The sequence below is a fragment of the Bombus fervidus genome, chromosome 12, assembly GCF_041682495.2.
Source record: "Bombus fervidus isolate BK054 chromosome 12, iyBomFerv1, whole genome shotgun sequence".
Taxonomy (NCBI): domain Eukaryota; kingdom Metazoa; phylum Arthropoda; class Insecta; order Hymenoptera; family Apidae; genus Bombus; species Bombus fervidus.
In genome coordinates, this window is record NC_091528.1 from 9184844 (window position 1) to 9208028 (window position 23185).

General features: G+C 39.9%; 2 protein-coding genes across 10 annotated transcripts in view; both read left to right on the forward strand.

Moving 5' to 3' along the window:
* LOC139993281 (tubulin monoglutamylase TTLL4) overlaps positions 1–23185 on the forward strand; it is a 263202-nt gene that overhangs the window by 231269 nt on the left and 8748 nt on the right. Inside the window, exon 1 of one of the 9 annotated variants that reach the window (XM_072014861.1) lies at positions 9842–10282. The exons of 7 other annotated variants lie outside the window; for them this stretch is intronic. The gene's annotated coding sequence lies outside the window, so the exon portion shown is untranslated. Of the gene's footprint in view, positions 1–9841; positions 10283–13760; positions 13927–23185 lie in introns of those variants that run through there. One more of the 9 variants, XM_072014862.1, reaches the window with a different exon arrangement.
* Positions 21296–22557, forward strand: LOC139992806 (enhancer of split mbeta protein). The gene has a single exon (XM_072014010.1). It carries the CDS (start codon positions 21540–21542, stop codon positions 22176–22178), a length of 639 nt encoding a protein of 212 aa, XP_071870111.1. The 5' UTR covers positions 21296–21539; the 3' UTR covers positions 22179–22557.

Below are 23185 nucleotides of genomic sequence, written 5' to 3' on the forward strand. Positions count from 1 at the left end.
TTGTATTTTCCATTTTCCTTGCAAAATGCATAAAAATCCGTCTTCTAGTAACTAGAAGCATTCTACTTCTATAAAAGATCGTCGATCCCTGGTATGATTTCTCAGTGACCATCGTCAAAAGCCAATGGTGGTTCGCGTGGAACCGTCGAGGAGGCAGCATCGAACACCACGCCACGCCACGCCACGTTGTCGTACATGGCGAAAGAGTTAAAATTAAAGGTAGAAACACGCAGCCCCGGCAGGGGACCGTTGTACGAGTAACCTTTCAGTCAACATCGACGTTAATTCGAGTCGTACGGTGTATACGTGAAGCAGGTGGCCCGAAGAGGAGGAACCGGACCGAGGGAACGATGAGACGCGATTACCGCGAATATAACGGTACGCGGGCGCCGGTGATGGAGAAAAATGTGAACCGCGAAAATTGCAGCCCTCCGCGGAGCCCTCTCTCTCTCTTTGTCTCTGTCTTTCTCTTTCACATTTTTTTCTTCTTCCCTTTCTTTTCCATTTTTTCTCTTTACTTGCCATTTTCTCTTCCCCATCTGTTCCTCTCCTCTCCTCTTTCTCTCCATTTCATTTTTTACTCTTTTCTTCCCCTTCTCTCTTTCTCGTCTTTTTCTTTTTACTTCCCTTTTTTTCTGATAATTTTTCGCCGTTGGTCGGCCGCGATGATTCGATAAGTCGTTCGGCGATTCGTTCTGCCACCCTGTCGCCGAGACATCCTGGCAGAGAGCAGGTGTAATCCCCGTAGCTGGGCCACGGGGCGCATAATTGAGTCGAGCTAAACAGGTCACGCGGTCATTTCGATGTTTATCGAAGCGAAGGGCCTCGCGTGATACCCGCTGCTCGTTCTTTCGCGTGTTCCGTCCTTTGCGGACTGTTAAATTCCGATTGAATGGACGACGGTTTCGTCCCATTTCCAAACCGATCCTCTCGCACGAATCTTACAGATTCTTCTTACAGATCTTTCGCTATTGTCCGAGTTTTCTTTCATGCAGTTGATCTTGCGGACTGTGACAGAAAAGTGTCGCTCCGTTGGTTTCTGAAACGTGTCGAGCTACCTAAAGGCTGTGAACTCTTATTCTTTTACTGTTGAAGTTTAGAAGTATGTGCTGCTATAGCGACGATATTTCTTTATTTATTTGCCTTTATTTCACAATAAATTCTCGTTAGAGAATTTTAAGCAAATTTATCTGACGTGGTACTATGACATGATTAATAAGTGTTTATAGTATGTTTGATTCTATTTGAATCTATTGCTTAGGTCTAAAGTGTAATGTGTTTTTAGCCTGCGGATCTGTTCCGACGTGTCGAGTAGTTGAGTAATTAGAGGATTTTGGTGGTTGTTAAATCTTGTGCTGTATCTATTGCTGAATTTGGATAATTCTTCTTTGACTGTGGGTATCTCGAGGTCGTGATGTATCGTTTCGTTGGTGACGTACCAAGGTGCATCTATTAGGGGCGACGATATTTTGATAAATTTTTTCTTAATAACTCGATATCTATAACTTTGTCAAGATATCAATAAGATGGATATACAAAATGTACCAATGTGCGTAAACTGCTCGCTTGGTGAGCTAACTCGATCAGTCAAGAAACAATTGGGAATATTATGTTGGCAACTATGTGATTGCGTATTTTGTCATTAGGTGGTATTGACAAAATCCGCAACCACTTAGTTGTCAACCCAATAAACGATTAGCCCAGCAGTCACAACATAAATCAACTGCATAAATTAAAATACGTAGACAAATGATCGTTACAGACATCATCTTTACAAATTTTCCTTGTCACTTGCAGCTACTTGTTCTATCTTCTGGTGATAAATTCGTTTACGGGAACGAGACTCTTTTTCGTAAGACGTGCAATACTAATCATAGTAATTTTTTAAAAAGCGATCACACGGAAGCTGCGATCGATATGACTTGTGAGAGGATTAAATGTAGAAAAATGAATTTCCAACAGATTCTAAAGGATTCTTCGAGCTTTGATAAAAGAGTCGGCGTGAATTAGCAAAAAGCAGGAATTCCACCCGCTACACGAGTTGATGCAAGCTTCAGCATGCGCGTAAATTTTACGTAACCGCGACAGATTGCCGTTGGCAGATCGCGCGCGTGTTACGACGATTTAAAAGGAGGTTCCTTCGCTCTCTTTTCGTCTCGTGATTAATTGGTCTCGTGCGACTATGTCCCAGCCGCGTGTTCCCTTGCACGCGTCGTTGCGTAAGCGTTCAAGACAGTCTTACCACTCAATCTGAGACTCAGGTGAAAGTCACTATAAGCATCGAGGTCTGGCATCGAACAAGTGATTTTTGACGACGTGGAAATCGGCCAGCTTCTGATAATTAAATCGAGGCACAGTCTGACAGCCATCGTGCCACGGAAGTCGACCGGTTCTACGAATGAAAAATCTGCTTGTTGTGTCCGATTGCGGACGACTTCAAAGGAATCGCGGACCGGTCGTTCCGGGGCATTTCAGCTTTTAAGCGCAAGTAACGTTATTCTTTGGAAATTTCGCGATTAAAATTAAAAAGGAAATGTAATTCTTTGGAAATTTTACGATTGAAATTGAAAAAAGAAAGGAGGACATTCTTTACACTTCGTCTGTTTCTCCGTTTACGAAGCTTCACTGTTGAAGATAAAAAAGAAAAGGTCAATCTTTTAATTTTTCATATCCTTTTTATGTTATTTATTCTTCTTCCTTGAATTTAACTCCGATTAAGATCGGATTCTAAAGAAGCTTCTTTAATTTCCAATAATTTCCATCTACCGATTCAACGTCCTTTGTAGACTTTTTATTGGAAGAATGTTAATTATTGGTATTATCGTTTCAGTGTGTAGCAAGATCTTTTTTCACGCACGTCTGACGCGCCATAGTGTTGTTCGTAAGAATCCAGTGTCGCATATGTGACATGTATAGTTTATCATTTTCTGATCGTACAAATAAATCAAGTCTACACTGAAGTGCCTTAACGATAGCAAAGCATCACACATGTGTCTCATTATATAACATGTTTGTGTCTTCGATACATGTTGCGTATACAATTTTCCGGCGTATTATCATCACAAATGATAAAATTCTAAAATATTACAAACATTAGTGACCCAATGACATCAATCGAGAGTTAGAAATCCAATTAAGAGTTAATATGGTGGACAAGTTTCCTTGCCATATTAAGCTATTTAGCGTTGTGTATAATTATACAATCAAACACATTTGCTGCATTATTTCATCGATATTTCCAAGAGAGCATTGATCATGCCTGCAGTGCAATTATTTTTGCAAAGGGTGAATTGAACGCTACAAGATACCAGGACACGTGACATGGCAAATTATTGCCTTTCATCACTGAAACGGCAGACAAAACGACAACTTTTTAACAAGACAATGCTGCTATTCATACGGCCGCCGTTGTAAAAAAAAAAAGTGATTTCACGTTTTTTCTCAATGAAATTATTTAACATGGTCAGCATCGTGTCTTAATCGGAACGCCATCGACAACCCGTGGGGAATTCCAGCGAGATGATTTTACGACCAGAGAAAGCCACCTATAGGAAATATCGTAGAATTTAAAAACGGACTAAAACACGCGGATGTTCAGAACGAAACTCTAAATAAGTTAGCGGATAGTGTGCCTAACAGATTCAATCAAAACATAGCAATCAAAAATAAAGGCAAATTCATTAAACAATGAACGAAAGCGTAACAAAGTTAACATCGAGTTTATATCTCCTGGCAGCCGAAAATACAAGAGAAACAAGAGAAAATTACATTTCCCACAAACTTCAAAAGAAGACAATTTTTGTGCTTCAGTTTCACTGTACATTATATTGGGTTGGCAACTAAGTGGTTGCGGATTTTGTCATTAGGTGGTATTGACAAATCCGCAACCACTTAATTGCCAGTCCAATAATATGAAATTATACAAACGAGTCTGTCAACTGTTCTTTCCACATTGAAATTATATTGTTTTACTGTATTGTCATTAGGTGGTATTGACAATTCCGCAATCACTTAATTGCCAGCCCAATAATATGAAATTATACAAACAAGTCTGTCAACTGTTCTTTCCATGTTCTAATTATATTGTCTTACTGTATATTATATTGGGCTGGCAACTAAGTGATTGCGGATTTGTCAATACTATCTAATGACAAAATCCGCAACCACTTAGTTGCCAGTCCAATAATATGAAATTATACAAACGAGTCTGTCAACTGTTCTTTCCACGTTGGAATTATATTGTTTTACTGTACATTATATTGGGTTGGCAACTAAGTGGTTGCGGATTTGTCAATACTACCTAATGACAAAATCCGCAACCACTTAGTTGCCAGTCCAATAATATGAAATTATACAAACGAGTCTGTCAACTGTTCTTTACACGTTGGAATTATATTGTTTTACTGTACTGTCATTAGGTGGTATTGACAAATCCGCAATCACTTAATTGCCAGCCCAATAATATGAAATTATACAAACGAGTCTGTCAACTGTTCTTTCCATGTTCTAATTATATTGTCTTACTGTATATTATATTGGGCTGGCAACTAAGTGATTGCGGATTTGTCAATACTATCTAATGACAAAATCCGCAACCACTTAGTTGCCAGTCCAATAATATGAAATTATACAAACGAGTCTGTCAACTGTTCTTTCCACGTTGGAATTATATTGTTTTACTGTACATTATATTGGGATGGCAACTAAGTGGTTGCGGATTTTGTCATTAGGTGATATTGACAAATCCGCAATCACTTAATTGCCAGCCCAATAATATGAAATTATACAAACGAGTCTGTCAACTGTTCTTTCCACGTTGGAATTATATTGTTTTACTGTACATTATATTGGGTTGGCAACTAAGTGGTTGCGGATTTGTCAATACTACCTAATGACAAAATCCGCAACCACTTAGTTGCCAGTCCAATAATATGAAATTATACAAACGAGTCTGTCAACTGTTCTTTCCACGTTGGAATTATATTGTTTTACTGTACTGTCATTAGGTGGTATTGACAAATCCGCAATCACTTAATTGCCAGCCCAATAATATGAAATTATAGAAACGAGTCTGACAACTGTTCTTTCCACGTTGTAATTATATTGTTCCAAAGACTGTTTCAACGTTTCTTTGACAAATCTAAAAATAGGATCGAGTTCATAATTATCTACATCAGTGCAGCGTAACTATGTTACACGACACGCGTAATCCACTGACACGAGCTTTAAAAATTCTTCAAAGACTAAACCCTTGAGCCTTCGTCAAAGCGATTCAACGGCGATCGCTTGCGTCATCGGTGATTTAGATACTCACGGCGAGAGATCTCACCATCTGATCCTTTCCACGGACTTGCACGTACGAATTAACATTTATCCATATCGGGGATGACGGACGTGAACCGAATAATCCTCGACTCACGAAGCCGCTCTCATTCGAACCGAAAGGTATCGCGTCCTGAAAATAAACATCCATTAACGGCGTGAAGAAGTAACAGCATCGGCTCTTTTTGCTTTCACAGGTGTTTGCTACGCGATCGTGGCGTTAACGCCAAGTCGATTAAAAGACCGCCTCCGTGGCCCTTGATGAGTAGGAAGAGAATCCGTTCGACTTAATGCCCGATTATTCACCGCGCAAACGAGTCGGAAACATCGATGCTGGCCATCTTCCCGGTCATTAATCCAATACGGTAATGAAGTCGATGGAAAAAACGGACAGACGAAGAGGAGAAAAAAGTAGAGTATCCGAAGATGCTCACGAAAACGATCGTTTCATGACTCGTGCAATCGTGCACGTGTTTCTTTGCGGTGTTATCGCTGTCGTAATTTAATTACTTCATAGACGAAATTATCGAATATCCGCAATCGCCTTGACGAAGTTTCGCATTTCTTATGACCGGACACGGTCAATGTTTACGCAAAAATATTTTTATGAGCGGAGGTACAATGAAGTTTGAACAGTGCTTTGTTTCGTCTCTTAAATGCTATAACAATTAGACTACCAAGTTTTTGCGTTTGTAGGAAATTGTAGAGAAGTGTACCATTGCACGGATTACACGCAACTTGAAGAGACGTGTACGATACCTAAAGTATAGCTCTATCTATAGTGCGTGGTAGGTAGAAGAATTTCCTACCGAAAATTTACTGTTTTAATTATACGTACAAATATGTGAATTTGCATAAAATCCACAGTCTGATAAGAATTATTTTATTTTACATGTTTTATATGTACGTTTTTGAATATTATGCACGTCAGGCGTATTTCCTTTGAATTTATTTTCTTGCAAATTATTTACAAGAACTCTACTATTAAATTTGAAATTATTTCTTATTCTATATATTTCTGTTATTCTACTTATTACTATTTAATTTACAATATTTAAACAAGATTGTACGTGTAATGGAAACATATGTATATTATGAAATTTTACACAAAATATACTCTTCCAATGAAAAAGCTATCGAAATTCATAACAGGATTCGTAAAAGTGAGAACTCGACGTGAGTCTGTCTGAACGTAAAAGTAATTACTATGCAGGAATCGTATTAGTACCCGCATACCACAATAAACAGTATACCTTTATCTTTATATTTTTTCCGAAATAACCAGATTTTCCCGATTTATCCGTCAAGGTTCCAGCGCAAGCTGTTTCCTACAAATCTCGTGACAAGTTCGAAGGCAACGGATTAAATCCGGACGCATAAATATTTGTCTGCTAGTTTGTAAACGACCGGTGTAATGAAACGTTTCTGAATGTTCCTGTGTCGTCATGGTTTAATCCGTTCATAATTACCACCAGTTCTTCGCTGCAATATCGGACAGACTAATTTATGTAACTTTTTAACGACTCAACTCATCTGAGAAAATCACGAGGTTTTCAAGATTACTTTGGTTGACCAGATACGTTTGTGCATATAAGAGTTGCTTATTAAATGGAAAAGTGATAAAAATGGATGAAATATCGCAGAAGCGTTTCAAAAGTGGTGTACACGGCTCAAACACGTTTTCCAGGAAAAGTAAAAAATTATTTGCGAACTTATAAAAATGTAATTTATTATACGCGCCATGTTAGCAATGAGCACGCACTCTCAGAAGCATCGGACAAATATTATTTTTGCAATCGAAGTTTACGTTGACGAAGAAAATTAATTTATACGTCTAAAAAATTGTTGCTCAAAATTCATTGAAAATCGTTCTTCTTCTTTTTAAAAATTAAAATTATTCTTTTGATCTCAGATAATGGCAGATAATAGGTCTTATTCTATAAAATAAAATCATTTCGTTTCGGCTGTTTGCAAAATATTGTAAAATAAATCCGACACGCCGTTGAATAATTGCAATTTCGAGGATTACGCTTTCCCGTGTTGTATCACGTTGACACGACCAAAGTTGACATTCGCAATGAACCGTGAAAAATCTAAAGCGACCGTAACGAATCCAGTTAACCCACTGTATCGTTCGACCTAACCCTTTCGACGTTCAGCTAGTCGATAACAATCGCACGCTTCCATCCAAGCATAGCCCGAGTGACCCATTTACCGTGACGCCTATAGGCGTTCACAGCAAGCTCTGCACTTTTAGCGAACGAATTCTCCGCTGCAAAAAGTGCACGTCGACCGAAACTTCTCTGAATCGTTAACGGGGAGACTTGATCTAATATACGTGTACCGAATGCCGACAGGATTAGAACAATAGTTTGATTAAATGAAACGAAGCGAGATTAAATCGAATGAAATTTAATTAAACGAACGCGAACGATGCAAATGCGAATGCTATGTGTTACGTGACAAATATTGTGAATTATTTATCAGATATGCCATTGTTTCAATAAAAAGAGAATATACACGTTGCAACACATCTGCCTTTGTTAGAATCAAGCAAACACCAACACATTTGCATGATTAGTCAACGAATGGATCGTCGATTCTGATTCTCTCGAAGGAAACCACGCGATCAGCTAATATTCTACAAAGAAAAAAAGACTAAAAAGATAAATCAGCAATTTGCAATAATTAGAACCAATTATTTATTGAAATAAACGAATAACAGAAATAACTTTAAATAAACTATTTGAATGAAACTAATTAAATTTGTATATAAACTTTTGTTATAAAAATGTGTAATAAAATGTGTAATAAAAGGTACGCAGAGGCCTCGACGACATACTAAATTTAATTATAACGATGCTTAATAGACGATTAGATGAATACGTTTTAATTCAACGAAGCTATCAAAAGCGGTGTAGAAACGTGTGAATGGAGAATTAGAAAACTGAGATGCAAATAACACGCAGTTACTAAATACGACGCATCTCGAGCAAGGTACGCGTATTAACGTCGAGATTTTCGACAGTAGGATAGCACACAGCGTCACAGACACGCGTCGCGAATTCGGTGGGAAGATGTTAGGAGCACGCACGAACAGAAGTCGAGCGACTCCCTGGAAAATTCTGATAGCCTAGAGAACGTTTACAAAAGAGCATTTTCAACCGTGAGAATATTTACATATACATCGTCTAACGTACATGTATTCTACTATGTTTGCTATTTAAATATCACCGCTTGTATTAATATCGCCTGTTTAACTATTAACATTTTTGTGGTTTATAATTCAGTCTCGGGATAAGGTAGTCGTCAAGTGATAAAACGATTCTACAGAATTTCACAATTACGAGTAATTGTTAATAAACATTCTACGTATTATTGCTCACGTAACTACGATGAGTATAATTCTCGCTAAAGAATTTACTATCGATACGTTAGTACGTTAATAGCCAGACGCTTTCATGAAAAATGGCACACTAATTACCAAGTATCATACCACTACTTATCGCGTTAACAGCGTCACCTATTCACGACACAAACCAAGAACAAAAGAAATTAATCGATTAATCTTCGAGACGCTGTTTCCCAGACGCAACCACCCAAGCGTCCCTTTAACCCTTTTAACCTTTGCTCGCTTCCCACAAACAGATTTACACACAATTACCGGTTACCATACCACGGCTCATCCAAACGCAATCTTACGAGCAACACCGTCTATTCGTAGCACCAAATCAATCTTCCAAGACCAGGAGAAATTAAGCATCTTCAAAACACCATATATCAAACGCAACCACTCGAGAGTCACTCCGAAGGAACTCTACCCTTCTACACCTTCCGCCTCGTCGTTCGCATAGATTCGGATTACGAAGGATCCAGCGCGATGTCAGTCTGGAGAATCTGCCCTATAAAGGGGAATCATAAGGAGGAAGAAAGCAAAAAGAATACAACGAAAAAAAAAAAGTAGCGAGCGAAGCAAGGAAGAAAATAAGGAAAGGGGATCGTCGGTCGGTGTGTTGGGCAGGGTGCCGACCGAGATGTGGGCAACAATATGGCCCGTGCTCGGTACAATAGCCTCGTATTATGTGCACAACAAGCGGCAATGGGGCCACGCTAAGGTTACATTACCGGGCCAGGTTGGCTCCTCTTCTCTTACAAAGAGGACTCACGGTTCGGTGCACAATGCGACCATCCAAGTGCAAGAAAGATACGAGACTCCTCTCTCTGTGTTCCCACATAAAGAGCATTCGCGTGTATGTGTATTTGGCCAGCGTATCAGCATACGTATACACGTAACGTACACTCGTGATAGTGTGCGCATGCACAAAGGCCACGCAGACGGTTGCGAACGCGTGTTCCTTGCACGTGGTGGGGACGTTCAGGGCTTCCTCAGGCCTGAGAATCTTCCCACGTTTCTCGTAGCACGAGCCAAGAGTGTACAAGCGAGGAATTTCGGAGGCGAGGCGGCTACCCATTCTGCGGTGAAAGAAGAAGAGAAAGAAAGGAAGAGAGAGAGAGAGAGAGAGAGAGAGAGAAGGAATCGTGAACCTTGCGTCGGGGGTTCGCCATTCGACGAGGATGGGCGAGTCGAACGACGCGCGATTTGAAGCGAGAACGAACGATCTACAAGCGCTTTCGGTGCGAGAATGAAGAAGAGGGAGACGAGGAACAGTGCGGAACCGTTTCGTATACCAGCACGTTCCGAATTAGCGTCGCTGAACTGCTGCCGATGGTGGTGCGCCGGGTCGCTGACTACTCTTCTTCTTCCACCTTCTCTGCCGTGATATCGTGTCCCGGCCTGATTGTCTCGGTATATAGTAACACCGAACGTTAGACCAGAAGAGGGAGAGCCGAGCGGATCGAAGACGCTCTGCTGCTTTTTCGGTAAACATGCTGTTCCGGCGTTCGATGCCTCCTCGTACGTGCACTGGCTTCGTTGGACGATATTGATTGCCCCTTTCAGGTAACTCACTTACTTAGGCTCCTCGCCCGCACTCTCTTTCTATCGTGTTCGTTTTTTTTCTTCTTCTTTCTTTATTCTTTGTCTCTTTTTGTCGACGCAGTTAGTCACGCATCTTGCGTTTCTTCGTATACCATTTTTGAATATTTTTGGGTACCTTCGAGTATTCGGAGAAAGGTTCGAGTTATTGTTATAGTTTTCGAAGCTTAAGGGATATTTAACTGTTCTATGGTTATTTATGAGAGTCTTTGTACACCTTATGAAAGGCAAATATACCAACGGTTTAAACAAATGAATTCTACAGTATTTATTTATTGGCAGGCAAAGTAACTGTTTTGAATGATCGAGTGTTAAACGTTTTATTGCCCGACCATTCGAATGGAATTTAACATACGTTAAAATTGTCTACTGAAATATGACAATACGTATTTTCAGCTATATGCACGCAATACTTAAACACAAATATTTAAAATACTTAATGCTTATACTAAAAGAATTTAAGCCTATTTGTTATATACACATAATACGCCAGACTAAGGGGATTTGGATTTACTAGTCACGTAAGAGTCTTATCCTTACTTAAAGGATATATCTATCACATCAGATAAATTTTACGACTTTAGAAAAATTCCTTTATTGTACTTATTGTATTTGAAATAGAAGGTGAGAAGGAGAGCAGCCAACAATCTTTTAAAAGATCCAAATTAAAAGATCCCTTCGAAAAACAAGATTAACAAACGAAATACATATACGATATTACAAAGTAGAGGATTAAACAATGTACAAATTGATTAATTTTTAATATTTCGAAAAAGTTCTTCCTAATTTCGGAAAACTATACTCCTGGAAAATAGAAGAGAAACGAATCCTTCGAAACGTCTAAATTGGCGTATCCCGTTAAAAGACGACATTAACATTGTAGCAACCGTCTCACACGATATTATTATATAATTCACCTATTCGTCAATTTTTAATATTCCAACCTATTGCCCGAGCATTTATTCTCTACGTATATAGCTTCTGGCGACGTAATTTCGAAAAGCAATATTGGCGTAAAATAAAAGGGAAACGAGTCGATCATTCGAAAGATCTAAATTAAAATAGCTCGTGGAAAGAAGGGAAGAATAAAAGCGCCTAACGAAGAAGAGGTTTGAATCCGATCGGCCGTTAGGATAGTATCACATCACTGCAGGGTCGTTAATACGATTAATAATAACGCAAGCCAGTGTGTCTCGATGATACCGGCGTGCCATCGCGGATAACGCTCGTTTTGTTCAGCTTAACAGGCACACGGTCGCGTGGACGCGCGCGCGCGCGCGACCAGCCACCGCATCCGGCTCGGACGACCAATCAGTGTAATTATCCTACCGGTCTCTCTGCTGCTACGCACTCATGGTAATGCCTCGTTTTCGACGTCGCGTCGGCAGCATTATATCAGTCGACCTGGAAAAAGAATCGCGTTTCATCGCGATCCGAACGTTTAAAACCCTTTCAGTGGAGATCTCTTCGACCGGGATCGTTCTGTCACGATGAAATTAATGACGACGCGTGCACCTGTTTCGCGATACCGCGTTTAACTGCAAATTGATGTATCTGCGCAGTTTTATTGTAAGATCCTTCCCGGTTTTCAAGGAAAGGAAGCGAATGTAAACTTTATTTTTGATACTAAAATTATTGGAGTGAAACAAACGAGCGGTTCGTAATTTTTCGCAGAAATTTTTACGAATTTACGATCCCGCTGTCCTGGGAATTTTATTAATATTGTTTAAAGATCGTATTAAACGACAAGTGTCTTTCTATCGGTTTCTTCGATTTTAATGCTGCTTTATGATTAACCTGTTAACGCCCGCTATATTCGAAAAAATTCACCCGATATATAGCATCGCGATGATTGCAGGCTTGAAATGGGCCTTTAATGGATAAGTAAAGAATATTTTTATTCAAATGGCTAAACGTGGAGAGAACCTGTTAGCCTCCAAGAGTTATAGTTAAACGATGTGGTTTTATAGTTATGCTTTGTATTAATGCAAGATGCAACTGGTTGAACAAACTATATTTTAATATCTTCGATATTTTAGTATCACGACGATTGAAAAATGAATGGAGAAACTTTTCGGTTTTCGTGTTAAACAAATGGACAATTTTGATCATCGATCGATATACTAAATTTTAGAACTGCTTCCTTATGAAAAATAGAAAACTTATCGTCTTATTCTTCGTCTTTTTTATAATTTATATACCTTTTCATATATCTTACATTCTAGTTTTATTGATGTGTCAGTGCAAACCAAAGCCGTTTCTTCACCACGAAGAAATTAGTCGCAAATGTACTTACATTTTAGTTTCTTTGAAACGAGTTTTATATTATAGACGCTGTTGTTTAGAAGCGTTAACTTATGCAGACTTTGATTTATTGAGCAATTAAAGATTTCTGTTAGTTTTCTGTCTTCGTTTTAATATTAACGTTACATCGTTTGTACGTGTGTGATTAACGATTACGTTCTTTTTTGTAGACATTTTTCAGCATTAATTCATCGATCTTTTGTTAATTTATACTCTGTTAACGTTTGTTACGCAATATATCGAATCTTTTAAAGATTTTAATCCTCGTAGCAGCTTATGGCAGGTAGGCAATCGAAGTTTCCTTCTAAACATATATTCGATTCTTCTTCATTCTCTGTAAAGATATTTCTCCTCGTTATCGATGTATCATCTTCTTGGAACCAGTGAAACATTAAGCAAGCGCAAGATTGAAATATCGTAGTCGTCCGTAAAACGTTAAAATAAAATCGATCTTAAACTGGTTCGATTATAAGAATCACGAAGCACGATTCGAAGAAAGCCGTCGTTTTGATAAATTTCATCGCGTGATTCACCTCGCAGTCCTACGTTTCTATTTTCAGATTTAAATTCACGCAAAGACGATTAGTCAGTCGATAATCGAGAATCCAAGTCGTAAAGTACTCCGATACTCTCGTTCCCTAAAAATCGACGCACTTTCAATCTCACTTTCAATTACACTTCGTCGAATTACTTTGGGGGAAAAATATTTTTCAGGAAACGATAGACAAATTACATACCACCGGCGCTCTAACATTAGCATATCAACACCGCGATCAACAAAATACCAGACGTTGCGCGAGTTTAGAAGAGCCGTTAGAGGCATCGATGTTTTATTTATAAAAAGCAAAATGAATCATCGACCCTCGATTAATAAGAACGTAGCAAGTAGGTGCGCGCAATCGACGAATAGAAAAAGATTTTAAAATTAAATTTGCAACGATGATCGAGTGGGCCATTGATGCGGGCGCATTAATAATAAGTAGATGACACATCAGTACGCAGTTGACGAAATTATTTCAGCGTAACCGAGAAGTCCGGCACAATGCCAAAACGAACGCGAAAATATATTGCGACGGCACCGGTACAATTGTATCGAACACGCGCGTGTCATAGATAATAGAGTGCAAGATAGGAGCTGAGACAGTGTTTCTTTATCTTTGGTTGCTCCTCTTGGTGCTCAGAACACGTACGATACCTGTGACATGTGTATTTCCATATTTATAGAACACTATTGTACGATACAGTGATAAATCGTCTATCTTTTAATTCCCTGACTGGCATTCGTCGTGGAAGAGATACGAAAGGTAATATATTTCTGAGTAATATGATTCTTTAATATTTAAATTGCTCGATGAAGCTGTTGTTCGTGTACGTTTAACACCATCGAAGAGAATTTTTTAAGTTTATTTATAATTTCGCTTGGAGAATAGGTGAACTTGGTTTCTATGTATTTTGTGCTTGTGCAGTATGCGTGCATTAAGTACACGTGTATGTAGACTACGAGTTGCTATATTATCTGAAAAATGTGAGATACGTCGGCACGAAGGTAAAACACACGTTATTATGTAACTGAGAAATAATTCCGCTGAAAGTGTCGACCTTGCTATTTAAAAGCAGGTATCGCCATTCCTATTTGGAGGAATCGAACGATCGATATTTCGCTATGCAGGTTGCAAGTTTCTCTGTAACAACGACAATTTTACGCTTCGTGTTACTTTGTCAAAATTTTCTTTCGCTGTATTATCGTAGAAGCGATAACGATGCCGTTACAGATTAAAAATGTCTTATCTTCGATCTCGAACTTTCAAGTAGAACAACGACACAGTCATGTCGAATAATATTGTAGGGAAAAATTAATACGTTTATGCTATATTTATTCGTTGCATTTGTTAAATATAAATGCATTTTGTGAAAGTATAGCGTCTTTTGACGTATCTCACTTCGTCAACTTTCTTTCGTCTACCGTTCATTAAATCATGCCGAACCTCCCATTCTAATTTCTCAATTTAACGCACATATAGTATGTCGTCCAGCGCTGAAACAAGAATCCACGTGAAGAGAAAGAGAGTAAAAAATACGAGCGCCAAGGGATGAATTCGGCTGTTTCATATTTTCGGAACAAACTCTATCAGCAATCTCGTTTTGCAACAGAGACGTTTCTCTTGAAAACGGCATACTGTCGTACAACGACTCGTAAAACGAAGCCGATCGCCAGTTTAAAAGTCCATCTCGTCCAGGTGTAGCAAAAAAACGGCAGCGAAATTCTTTAACGAACGACAAACAGACACGATCGTTGCGGCCGATCCATGGCTCCACGAGATCGGCTTTCGCAGTTTAGAGGTAAAGCCTCGTAAATACTCGGCCGGCCCACTCGGACCCGTGTTTGGCCTATCGGCTTCCAAAAGGGCTAAACACCTCGTTAAGTCCCGCAAGCGAAACCTGTCCAAGCGGCCTGCGCCAGGGACGGGCTGCTGCTGGTCATTAAGATCGCACGCTTAATTCGAAAAATCGGCTGCCGAGCTGCACGATCCTGGCAACCTGGAAACCGGTTACTCATACCACAACCACGACGAATCCTTTTCTAATGCCGGTCAAACGTGTCCCAAGAAAGTGAACCGGTCTTCTGTGGATCATCGGTGGTGCAAGCGGAGAACTTGGATTATCGTGCGTGCAATACACTTGGTGTTGTTTCTCGAGGGTTGTTTCCTAACGGATGTTCGATACGAGTTGTCGCTCGTACGAAATTCCTGTTGGATAGAGGGTAGAATGTGGTCTTTGGTTACGTTTTTGTTTTGTTCATTATTACCGGTATTATTACGGATTGCTGCTGTTCATGAATTTATGGAGAATTTGAAGAGCAGAAATATTAGAGAATGCATGGTACATAAAGATATATATAAATTGTTTATAAATGCATAAATTTGACGCTGACAGATTTAATGTTGCCTTTTACTGTGACAAAAACATGAGAAATTATGGATATTTGCGCATGCTCGTATCTAAATATTCATATTTAAAATATTTATGGGCATAACTAATGGAACAGCACTTAAATAAAATATGTATTTCTTATGCACGGACGAACTGAAATACGTAAATTCTATTGCACATTAATCTATATACAAGTAAATCTGAAAATGCAAGACAGTTACGAGATATTTAGCTCAACGTACAACGTACGTACTTCAACATCCAAATTTTCTACGACAAGTGTTCCGATACTTTTGTTAAATTCGCTTAGCTATAATTACGAAACCATTAATTCCTAGGAAATTCTCTAAGAAAGAAACAAAGAACACCCTGCCATGTGTACTCCTGTTCTCTATTAATCTTTCATTAAATAATTTACAACTGCTGCACGTATTTTCGGGTCAGTTTCAAAGTTGACCAATGCAACCGAGTCGATCGTATCTCAATACGACATCAATGAAATTCCGAAAATATTTCGTATCAGGTGCACGATACGAACATAAAGCTTCGCTGTGATGAATATCGAAATAATTTCGCGAGCCAGTGTACCTCGTGCCAAATATTCTACTCAGCTGGTAACGAAGCTCGACCAGCACGAAAGAGGACGCGTAGCGATCACGCGACTATTTCAATTGTTCCACATCGAGTAGAATAGAAACTGGTCCAGCGCGGCGAGACGCTCGATCGGCTCTCAGCTCCGCCAAGTCGTGATTCAGCGGCGCGGTCGGAAGCGGCGAGTGCCAGGAGTGGTGGCGACACGCGCGTACACGTGCTCCGCGTCGGTGGTATTCCAGTGAATCAACAAGTGTCGTGGCTCTAGCCGCGGCGATGCACCGCGACAACGCGTCGCCCGGATTCCGATAAACCGGTCAAAGCGACCAGGCTGTCGTCCGCTTAGCTTCTCCGCGTCGCAAAAACTACCGTCCCAGAGAACTCGTTCCTTATCGAAAATTCGATGTCGAGCGCCTGGCATGCCGACAAGTGCCACGTACTACTACACCGCGTCTCATGAGACGTTGCTTTGCTAGCGTCGTAAGATCCGTAGATCGATAGATTAGATGGGAATGGGAATGACGTATCGCGAAGATCGTTTAATCATTTAATCATAAAGATTAATGGGTAAGACTTTGTTTTCTTGAAGTACAGAGAAAAAGAAGAGAATCAAAGACAGTCGTCGTAAGATACGAAAAGTAGGGACACGTTCTGTGAAATTATCGAGCTGGCAACTAAGTGGTTGCGGATTTTGTCATTAAGCGGTATTGACAAATCCGCAATCACTTAATTGCCAGCCCTAATAATATGACATTATACAAACGAGTCTGTCAACTTTTCTTTCCATATTGTAATTATAGTGTTTTACTGTACATTATATTCGGTTGGCAACTAAGTGGTTGCGGATTTGTCAATACAACCTAATGACAAAATCCGCAACCACTTAGTTGCCAGCCCAATAATATAAAATTATACAAACAAGTCTGTCGACTTTTCTTTCCACGTTGTAATTATATTGTTTTACTGTACATTATTGTTTTACTGTGCTGTCATTAGGTGGTATTGACAAATCCGCAATCACTTAACTGCCAGTCCAATAATATGAAATTATACAAACGAGTCTGTCAACTGTTCTTTCCATATTGTAATTATAGTGTTTTACTGTACATTATATTCGGTTGGCAACTAAGTGGTTGCGGATTTGTCAATACCACCTAATGACAAAATCTGCAATCACTTAGTTGCCAGTCCAATAATATGAAATTATACAAACAAGTCTGTCAACTTTTCTTTCCATGTTGTAATTATATTGTCTTACTGTACATTATATTGGGTTGGCAACTAAGTGGTTGCGGATTTGTCAATACCACCTAATGACAAAATCCGCAATCACTTAGTTGCCAGCCCAATAATATGAAATTATACAAACGAGTCGGTCAACTTTTCTTTCCATATTGTAATTATAGTGTTTTACTGTACATTATATTCGGTTGGCAACTAAGTGGTTGCGGATTTGTCAATACAACCTAATGACAAAATCCGCAACCACTTAGTTGCCAGCCCAATAATATAAAATTATACAAACAAGTCTGTCAACTTTTCTTTCCACGTTGTAATTATATTGTTTTACTGTACATTATTGTTTTACTGTGCTGTCATTAGGTGGTATTGACAAATCCGCAATCACTTAACTGCCAGTCCAATAATATGAAATTATACAAACGAGTCTGTCAACTTTTCTTTCCATGTTGTAATTATATTGTCTTACTGTACATTATATTCGGTTGGCAACTAAGTGGTTGCGGATTTGTCAATACCAGCTAATGACAAAATCCGCAATCACTTAGTTGCCAACCCAATAGTATAGGGACAGGAAAAGTTGAGAAATGTGCAGAAATTGTTAACATTGAAAAATATACGGTTTAAGAGGAAGACGAATTAAACGGAGAGTAGTATCGTTCGCGAGCATACGGATACTTTGATCGATTTCCAGGAGCGATATTTGAACTTGGTCAAAGTGTACAAATTTCTAGTTGGACCGCGATTTTTGTACGCGTTTATGAGACGTTTAACGGCACAAAAGCCGCGAGATATCGTGGTATGCTGATTGTAATATTTCATAGGCGGGACAAATGGTCTCTGGTAATAGACGGCATATTTTTTGTTCTTCCATAGAAATGTGTGTCACAGTGGAGTTTGGATGTTAAACTCTGGAATACCTCGCATACCATTACAAACGTGATGCTATTTTTATCAGTTTTGGAAATCGTTTAGGAAACGGTATAGAAATTGAGGAATTCGAAGGAAAGGATTGTTGGTGAACCGACGAACAGTTAGTTTCACAGCTACAGGTGGCAATATTATTATTGAACATCGATTTTTAAGAATCAATTTTGTTGAAAATATTCTCGTAGACGTGAATGGAATTTACATTATAACTTGAGGAGTCAGTGGCTCTTGAGCTTCGTGCGTGAAACGTCTGGCTATATTTTTTGTATGGGTTGGATCGTAACCTTTGGAAGGCTGGTCGTTAACCCTTTTCCTACGGTGCTCATAGTCGAAACTGTTTTGAGAAGGCATATTATATTAATACGGATTCAACTGAGTTTATGGAATTTAATAAACTTCTTGACTAATTTATATGGCAGCTCTGCAAAAAAAAAATAAGATGAAACAAAACCAAAAACGTTCAAGTTTTTAGCAAACATTTAACTTTTACGAGTCTCTGTTGCATCGTTTAATCAATAAAACACGTCTCTTTTAAGCATTAATTATGAGAAACAGAAAAATGAGGATTGAAGAACAGCATAGAATTTACATTGCGATATGAATTTATTTAATAATCGTCATTCCTTTTATCCCACTTTGCAACGTCGATAATTGTATAATAATATTTAATTTATATTTAGTTATCAGACAGTAAAATCTAAGAAAGCCGTGTAATTTTTCTCCGAAATCGAAAATCTGCTCGTCCAAGTAACCCAGGGACGCCGCTTCCCTCGCAGACTTCATCCAACCATAACAATTTAGTCAAAATAAAATTCATTCACGATATTCATTAAAAACATCTTATTTAATCAAAGGATCTTCAAAATAATAACAATAATAACGTATCTTTAGCGGCCATTCGCATAATACACGTAGCCATAAACAGCGGCGAAGGACATTATACCGGTGTTCCGAAAGAGGCGAACGATTACCGCGAGCCAAAGTTGCACGAACGTGTAAATTAAAAAAAGACGAATATTTCACGCGTTGCGACGGAATATTTCTTGCGAGCCAAGCTATTTGACGTGTTAATTACCACATCGAGTGGCTGCCAAAGGAAATGGATTATTCGTTGAGCGATACACACCGAAGATATGACAATTTTTAATTAACCTACGGCGAAAGCGTTTTCGTGAAAGTCACAAAAAAATTACTCACATTTTTCTTCTTTTCGTTCGAGTTACGTATTTCTGGATATCGCCGACTGTTTATTAAGAGGCCACCATCCCTTATCGATCGCGTTCGATGCAAAGGTAACGCTCGTCGATGTTTCTTTCCTGTAACGAATAATCAATCAATCAACGCATTTCCCATGATAACAGTCTGACGTTGATTAACAAGTGTTTAAAGAAAAATAGAACGAAGAGATGGAAAGGCGCAATGGCCTGTAACGTGTATTTCCACGGATACATACAGGTGTATGACTCTTACATGACACGAGAAAACAGAGCACTATCAAAATCAGCAGATGGAGAGGGAAAGTGTTTCGCGAGTTTCTTCACGGCCATATGAAATTCAGGATATTTTATTCATGAACGACGATCTTAAAAATAAACCGGCTAGTTGAAAATTTAAAATGCTGAATGCTTGATTGCGTTGTGCTTCGCGAATATTCATTATCGCGGTATTTTTCAACGACTGTAAATGTGTTGAATAAAACTAAGAGGTAAAAGAAAATTGAGTGAAAAGAGACCAACTTACGGTTGTATTCGTATGTTCGTTTACCGCGAAGAAATAACACAGCCAATAACAAATCTTACAAAATGTTTATCATCTTTCGTTACTTTCCAATCTCTGGAATCTCATCTAAAAAATCTCGCCAAGATCAAACTCATCTCTTTCGACAAATTTCTATCGATAACGTCGAGCGTTTACGGCTTTTCATATGCAAAACAAATTTGTTACTATTATACATTAATCTACTAGAAATATGTTAACGAACAGGTGGATTACTTTTAAAGAGAATCTAAAAATTCGTTCAAATTTGAAACAGTTTTCTTAAACAGCCTATCCCCTATGAATTAATACGAATCAAATGTTAAACGCTTCTCCCACGTGGGCTGAAATTCTATCCAAAATCGCATCCGCGAGCGTATTCGCGCTCGCGCGATAGCATCACCAACAATATCGTTCTCGGCGGCGACGAGGTGCACAGAGGCTCGAACAAAAGCGACGAACAAGAGAAGCGGCCAGAAAAAGCAAAAAAAAAAAAAAAGCAAGAAGAAGAAGAAGAAGAAGACGAGGCGAGCAGTAGCGGAAGAGAAGAGCGAGAGAAAGAGAGGCTGCGGGAGAAAGAGCGGGAAGATTGGAGCGTATCGCGCGGGTCGTCCTCGTGCTGGTCGCGCGTCATGGCGTGTGCTCGCCGCTTCTTTTTTCCCCTGGTCTTGACTGCCCTGCGCCCCGTATCGACACGGGGGCCAGGGGTAAGAGTAGTAGGAGAGAAGCAGAAGCAACGACAGAGCGGCAGCACATCGAAGAGATGCCCATTCTCCTCACCCCGAGCCAGAATACGTGCAGGTGTGCACGAAAAGGTCCTCTCCCGCGCGCTCTCTGGCACCAACGAAGGGGCCCCCCCTGCGCCAGTCGACCGTGCACACTCAAACACACGCACGGATATACCGCGACACACGTGTACACTCAGTGAAATACATAGACGCGCACACAGAGCGCCGGGAGACGCGTGGAGGGAACCTGTGCCGGGCCCAACAGGCCCCCGATCTGTGGGAACTGTTCGGCCCGCGAGCTTCCCACGATACGCTCCGGCTGCTGGCTGGCTGTGCACGGGCTGCAGGGTTCACTCGTGCGTCTCTTCCCCTTTCCGTTCCCTCTGTCCCCGTAGCCGACACCCTTCTCCTCGTCAAGAGCCCATAGATTGCATGGAGGGGCAGCACGATGGGACAGTTGGTGGGGAAGGATCCGTGATGGGTATAAGTAACCGGTCGGTCCCCACCAGGGATTCAGAACCGTTGTGAACACGGCAGTGTACGCTATTCTCGGCACTCCGAGAGAACGCATACACACGCATACACAGTCATACATACATAGTATCTTGTAACGTATATCGAGTCACTCTTATCGAACTGTATATTTCTGTCAATCTATCAATTGGGACGTTCCGCGTTCCTGTCGAACTGTTTCTGAAGGGTGGGCTGGTTTGTGACAAGTGGCAAGTGAGGAAGAGATTTTGATGGTTCTGAGAACTATAACACCGCATACTGCCTACACACCGGTCGGCGGTATGGAGTACGAGGAGCCAGTGTCGAGGACTTATCAGTACAGAAAGGTGATGAAACCGATGCTGGAGAGGAAGAGGCGGGCCAGAATCAATCGTTGTCTCGATGAGCTAAAGGATCTCATGGTGACCGCTCTACAGGCCGAGGGCGAGAACGTGGCGAAGTTAGAGAAGGCTGACATACTTGAACTCACTGTTCGTCACCTTCACACGCTCAGGGCTGCCAGAAGACTCACTCTGACACCAGAGAACAGCTACGCGGACAGATTCAGAGAAGGTTTCACCCAGTGCGCGCAAGAAGTTTCGTCGTTCCTGTCGACTCCTGTGGCAGCAGCCGTTCATCCAGCCGCCGGTGCACAATTAATGAGACACCTCGGCGGATGTCTACGACGACTCGAAGGACCAGCGTCGACGAACACCGCCACCACCACGGTGACCGCTGTCAGTAAAACGGCACCCGCTGTCAGTCCAGCTGCCAGCGTAATGATCAACGTGCCACAAAACGTTTACACGCCGCCACAAAGTCCTGCCAGCGTGGTGAGTTCTTCGGGCGAGTCCACGGAATCTGCTAACGTTGTTTGGAGGCCGTGGTGATGGAAAAATCCGAGAGGACCGAAGATCACCGAAGATCCTGCATTAGCAATTGGATTTGATTTGTTCTTTCCCAGTGAAGAAACTCTGCCGATCGTGGGGCAGCGAATGCGAGAAAAAACGACGAATCATTTGTCTTCCATATAACAAAAATTGTTACATCTCGTTTATGTTGATCGAGGGCGTTTCCGATTAATATTCGTAATATTAATGTTGCTTCGTTAAGTAATCGAATATCGCATTTGACATCGTTTTCGAGACCATCTTTTCCTCTGTATTTCTTCCTTTTTTCTCATCTCACTGTATTGTAAATAGGTGACGAAGCTTTAAGTGACACGTCTGTGATAGGGTTCGATTTTGTACCTGACATATTATTGTAAAGTAGAAGGAATATTATATTTGATTGATAAGAATTGTTATTATTTTATTTCAATCTTAATCCTTGTTCTTTGTTCTTTCGTTTCATCGATCCTTCATCCTTGGTCCTTTAAACTCCTCAATCTCGTTATCATCTCATTACGTCAATGTGCACTGCATGTTTCATTTATATTCGTTAATTTCTGCGTAAAAGAAGAGACGGAATAGTACGAAAACATACTGTTGATAAATAGAAAATATTTTCTATGATAATCAGTAGTAAAATATGATATAAATAAAAATAAAATAATAATCAGCGGTATGTTTGGTTATTTCGTTAAAATCGCAGTTCGTTTATTTAACAACAACAGCTAGCAATCGTTGCACAGCTCTAATTCTTTAGAATTCATCTGAGTAACTTTCAATGTAAAAATTATTTGGAGAAAAATTGTAGGCAAGAAAAGTGTAAAATTTCCATTGCAAGAATTTTGGAATTCTAAAACTGATGATCGAAAGAATTAATCGTTAGAAAAATGTGCTGAATCGCAGGAGAAGTAACCTCGATAATCGAATATATGTTATTTTGAGGAAATTATACGCAGTTACATTTCTATCCGGCAAAATGACATTCCATGTACATACTTTCGCGAGAA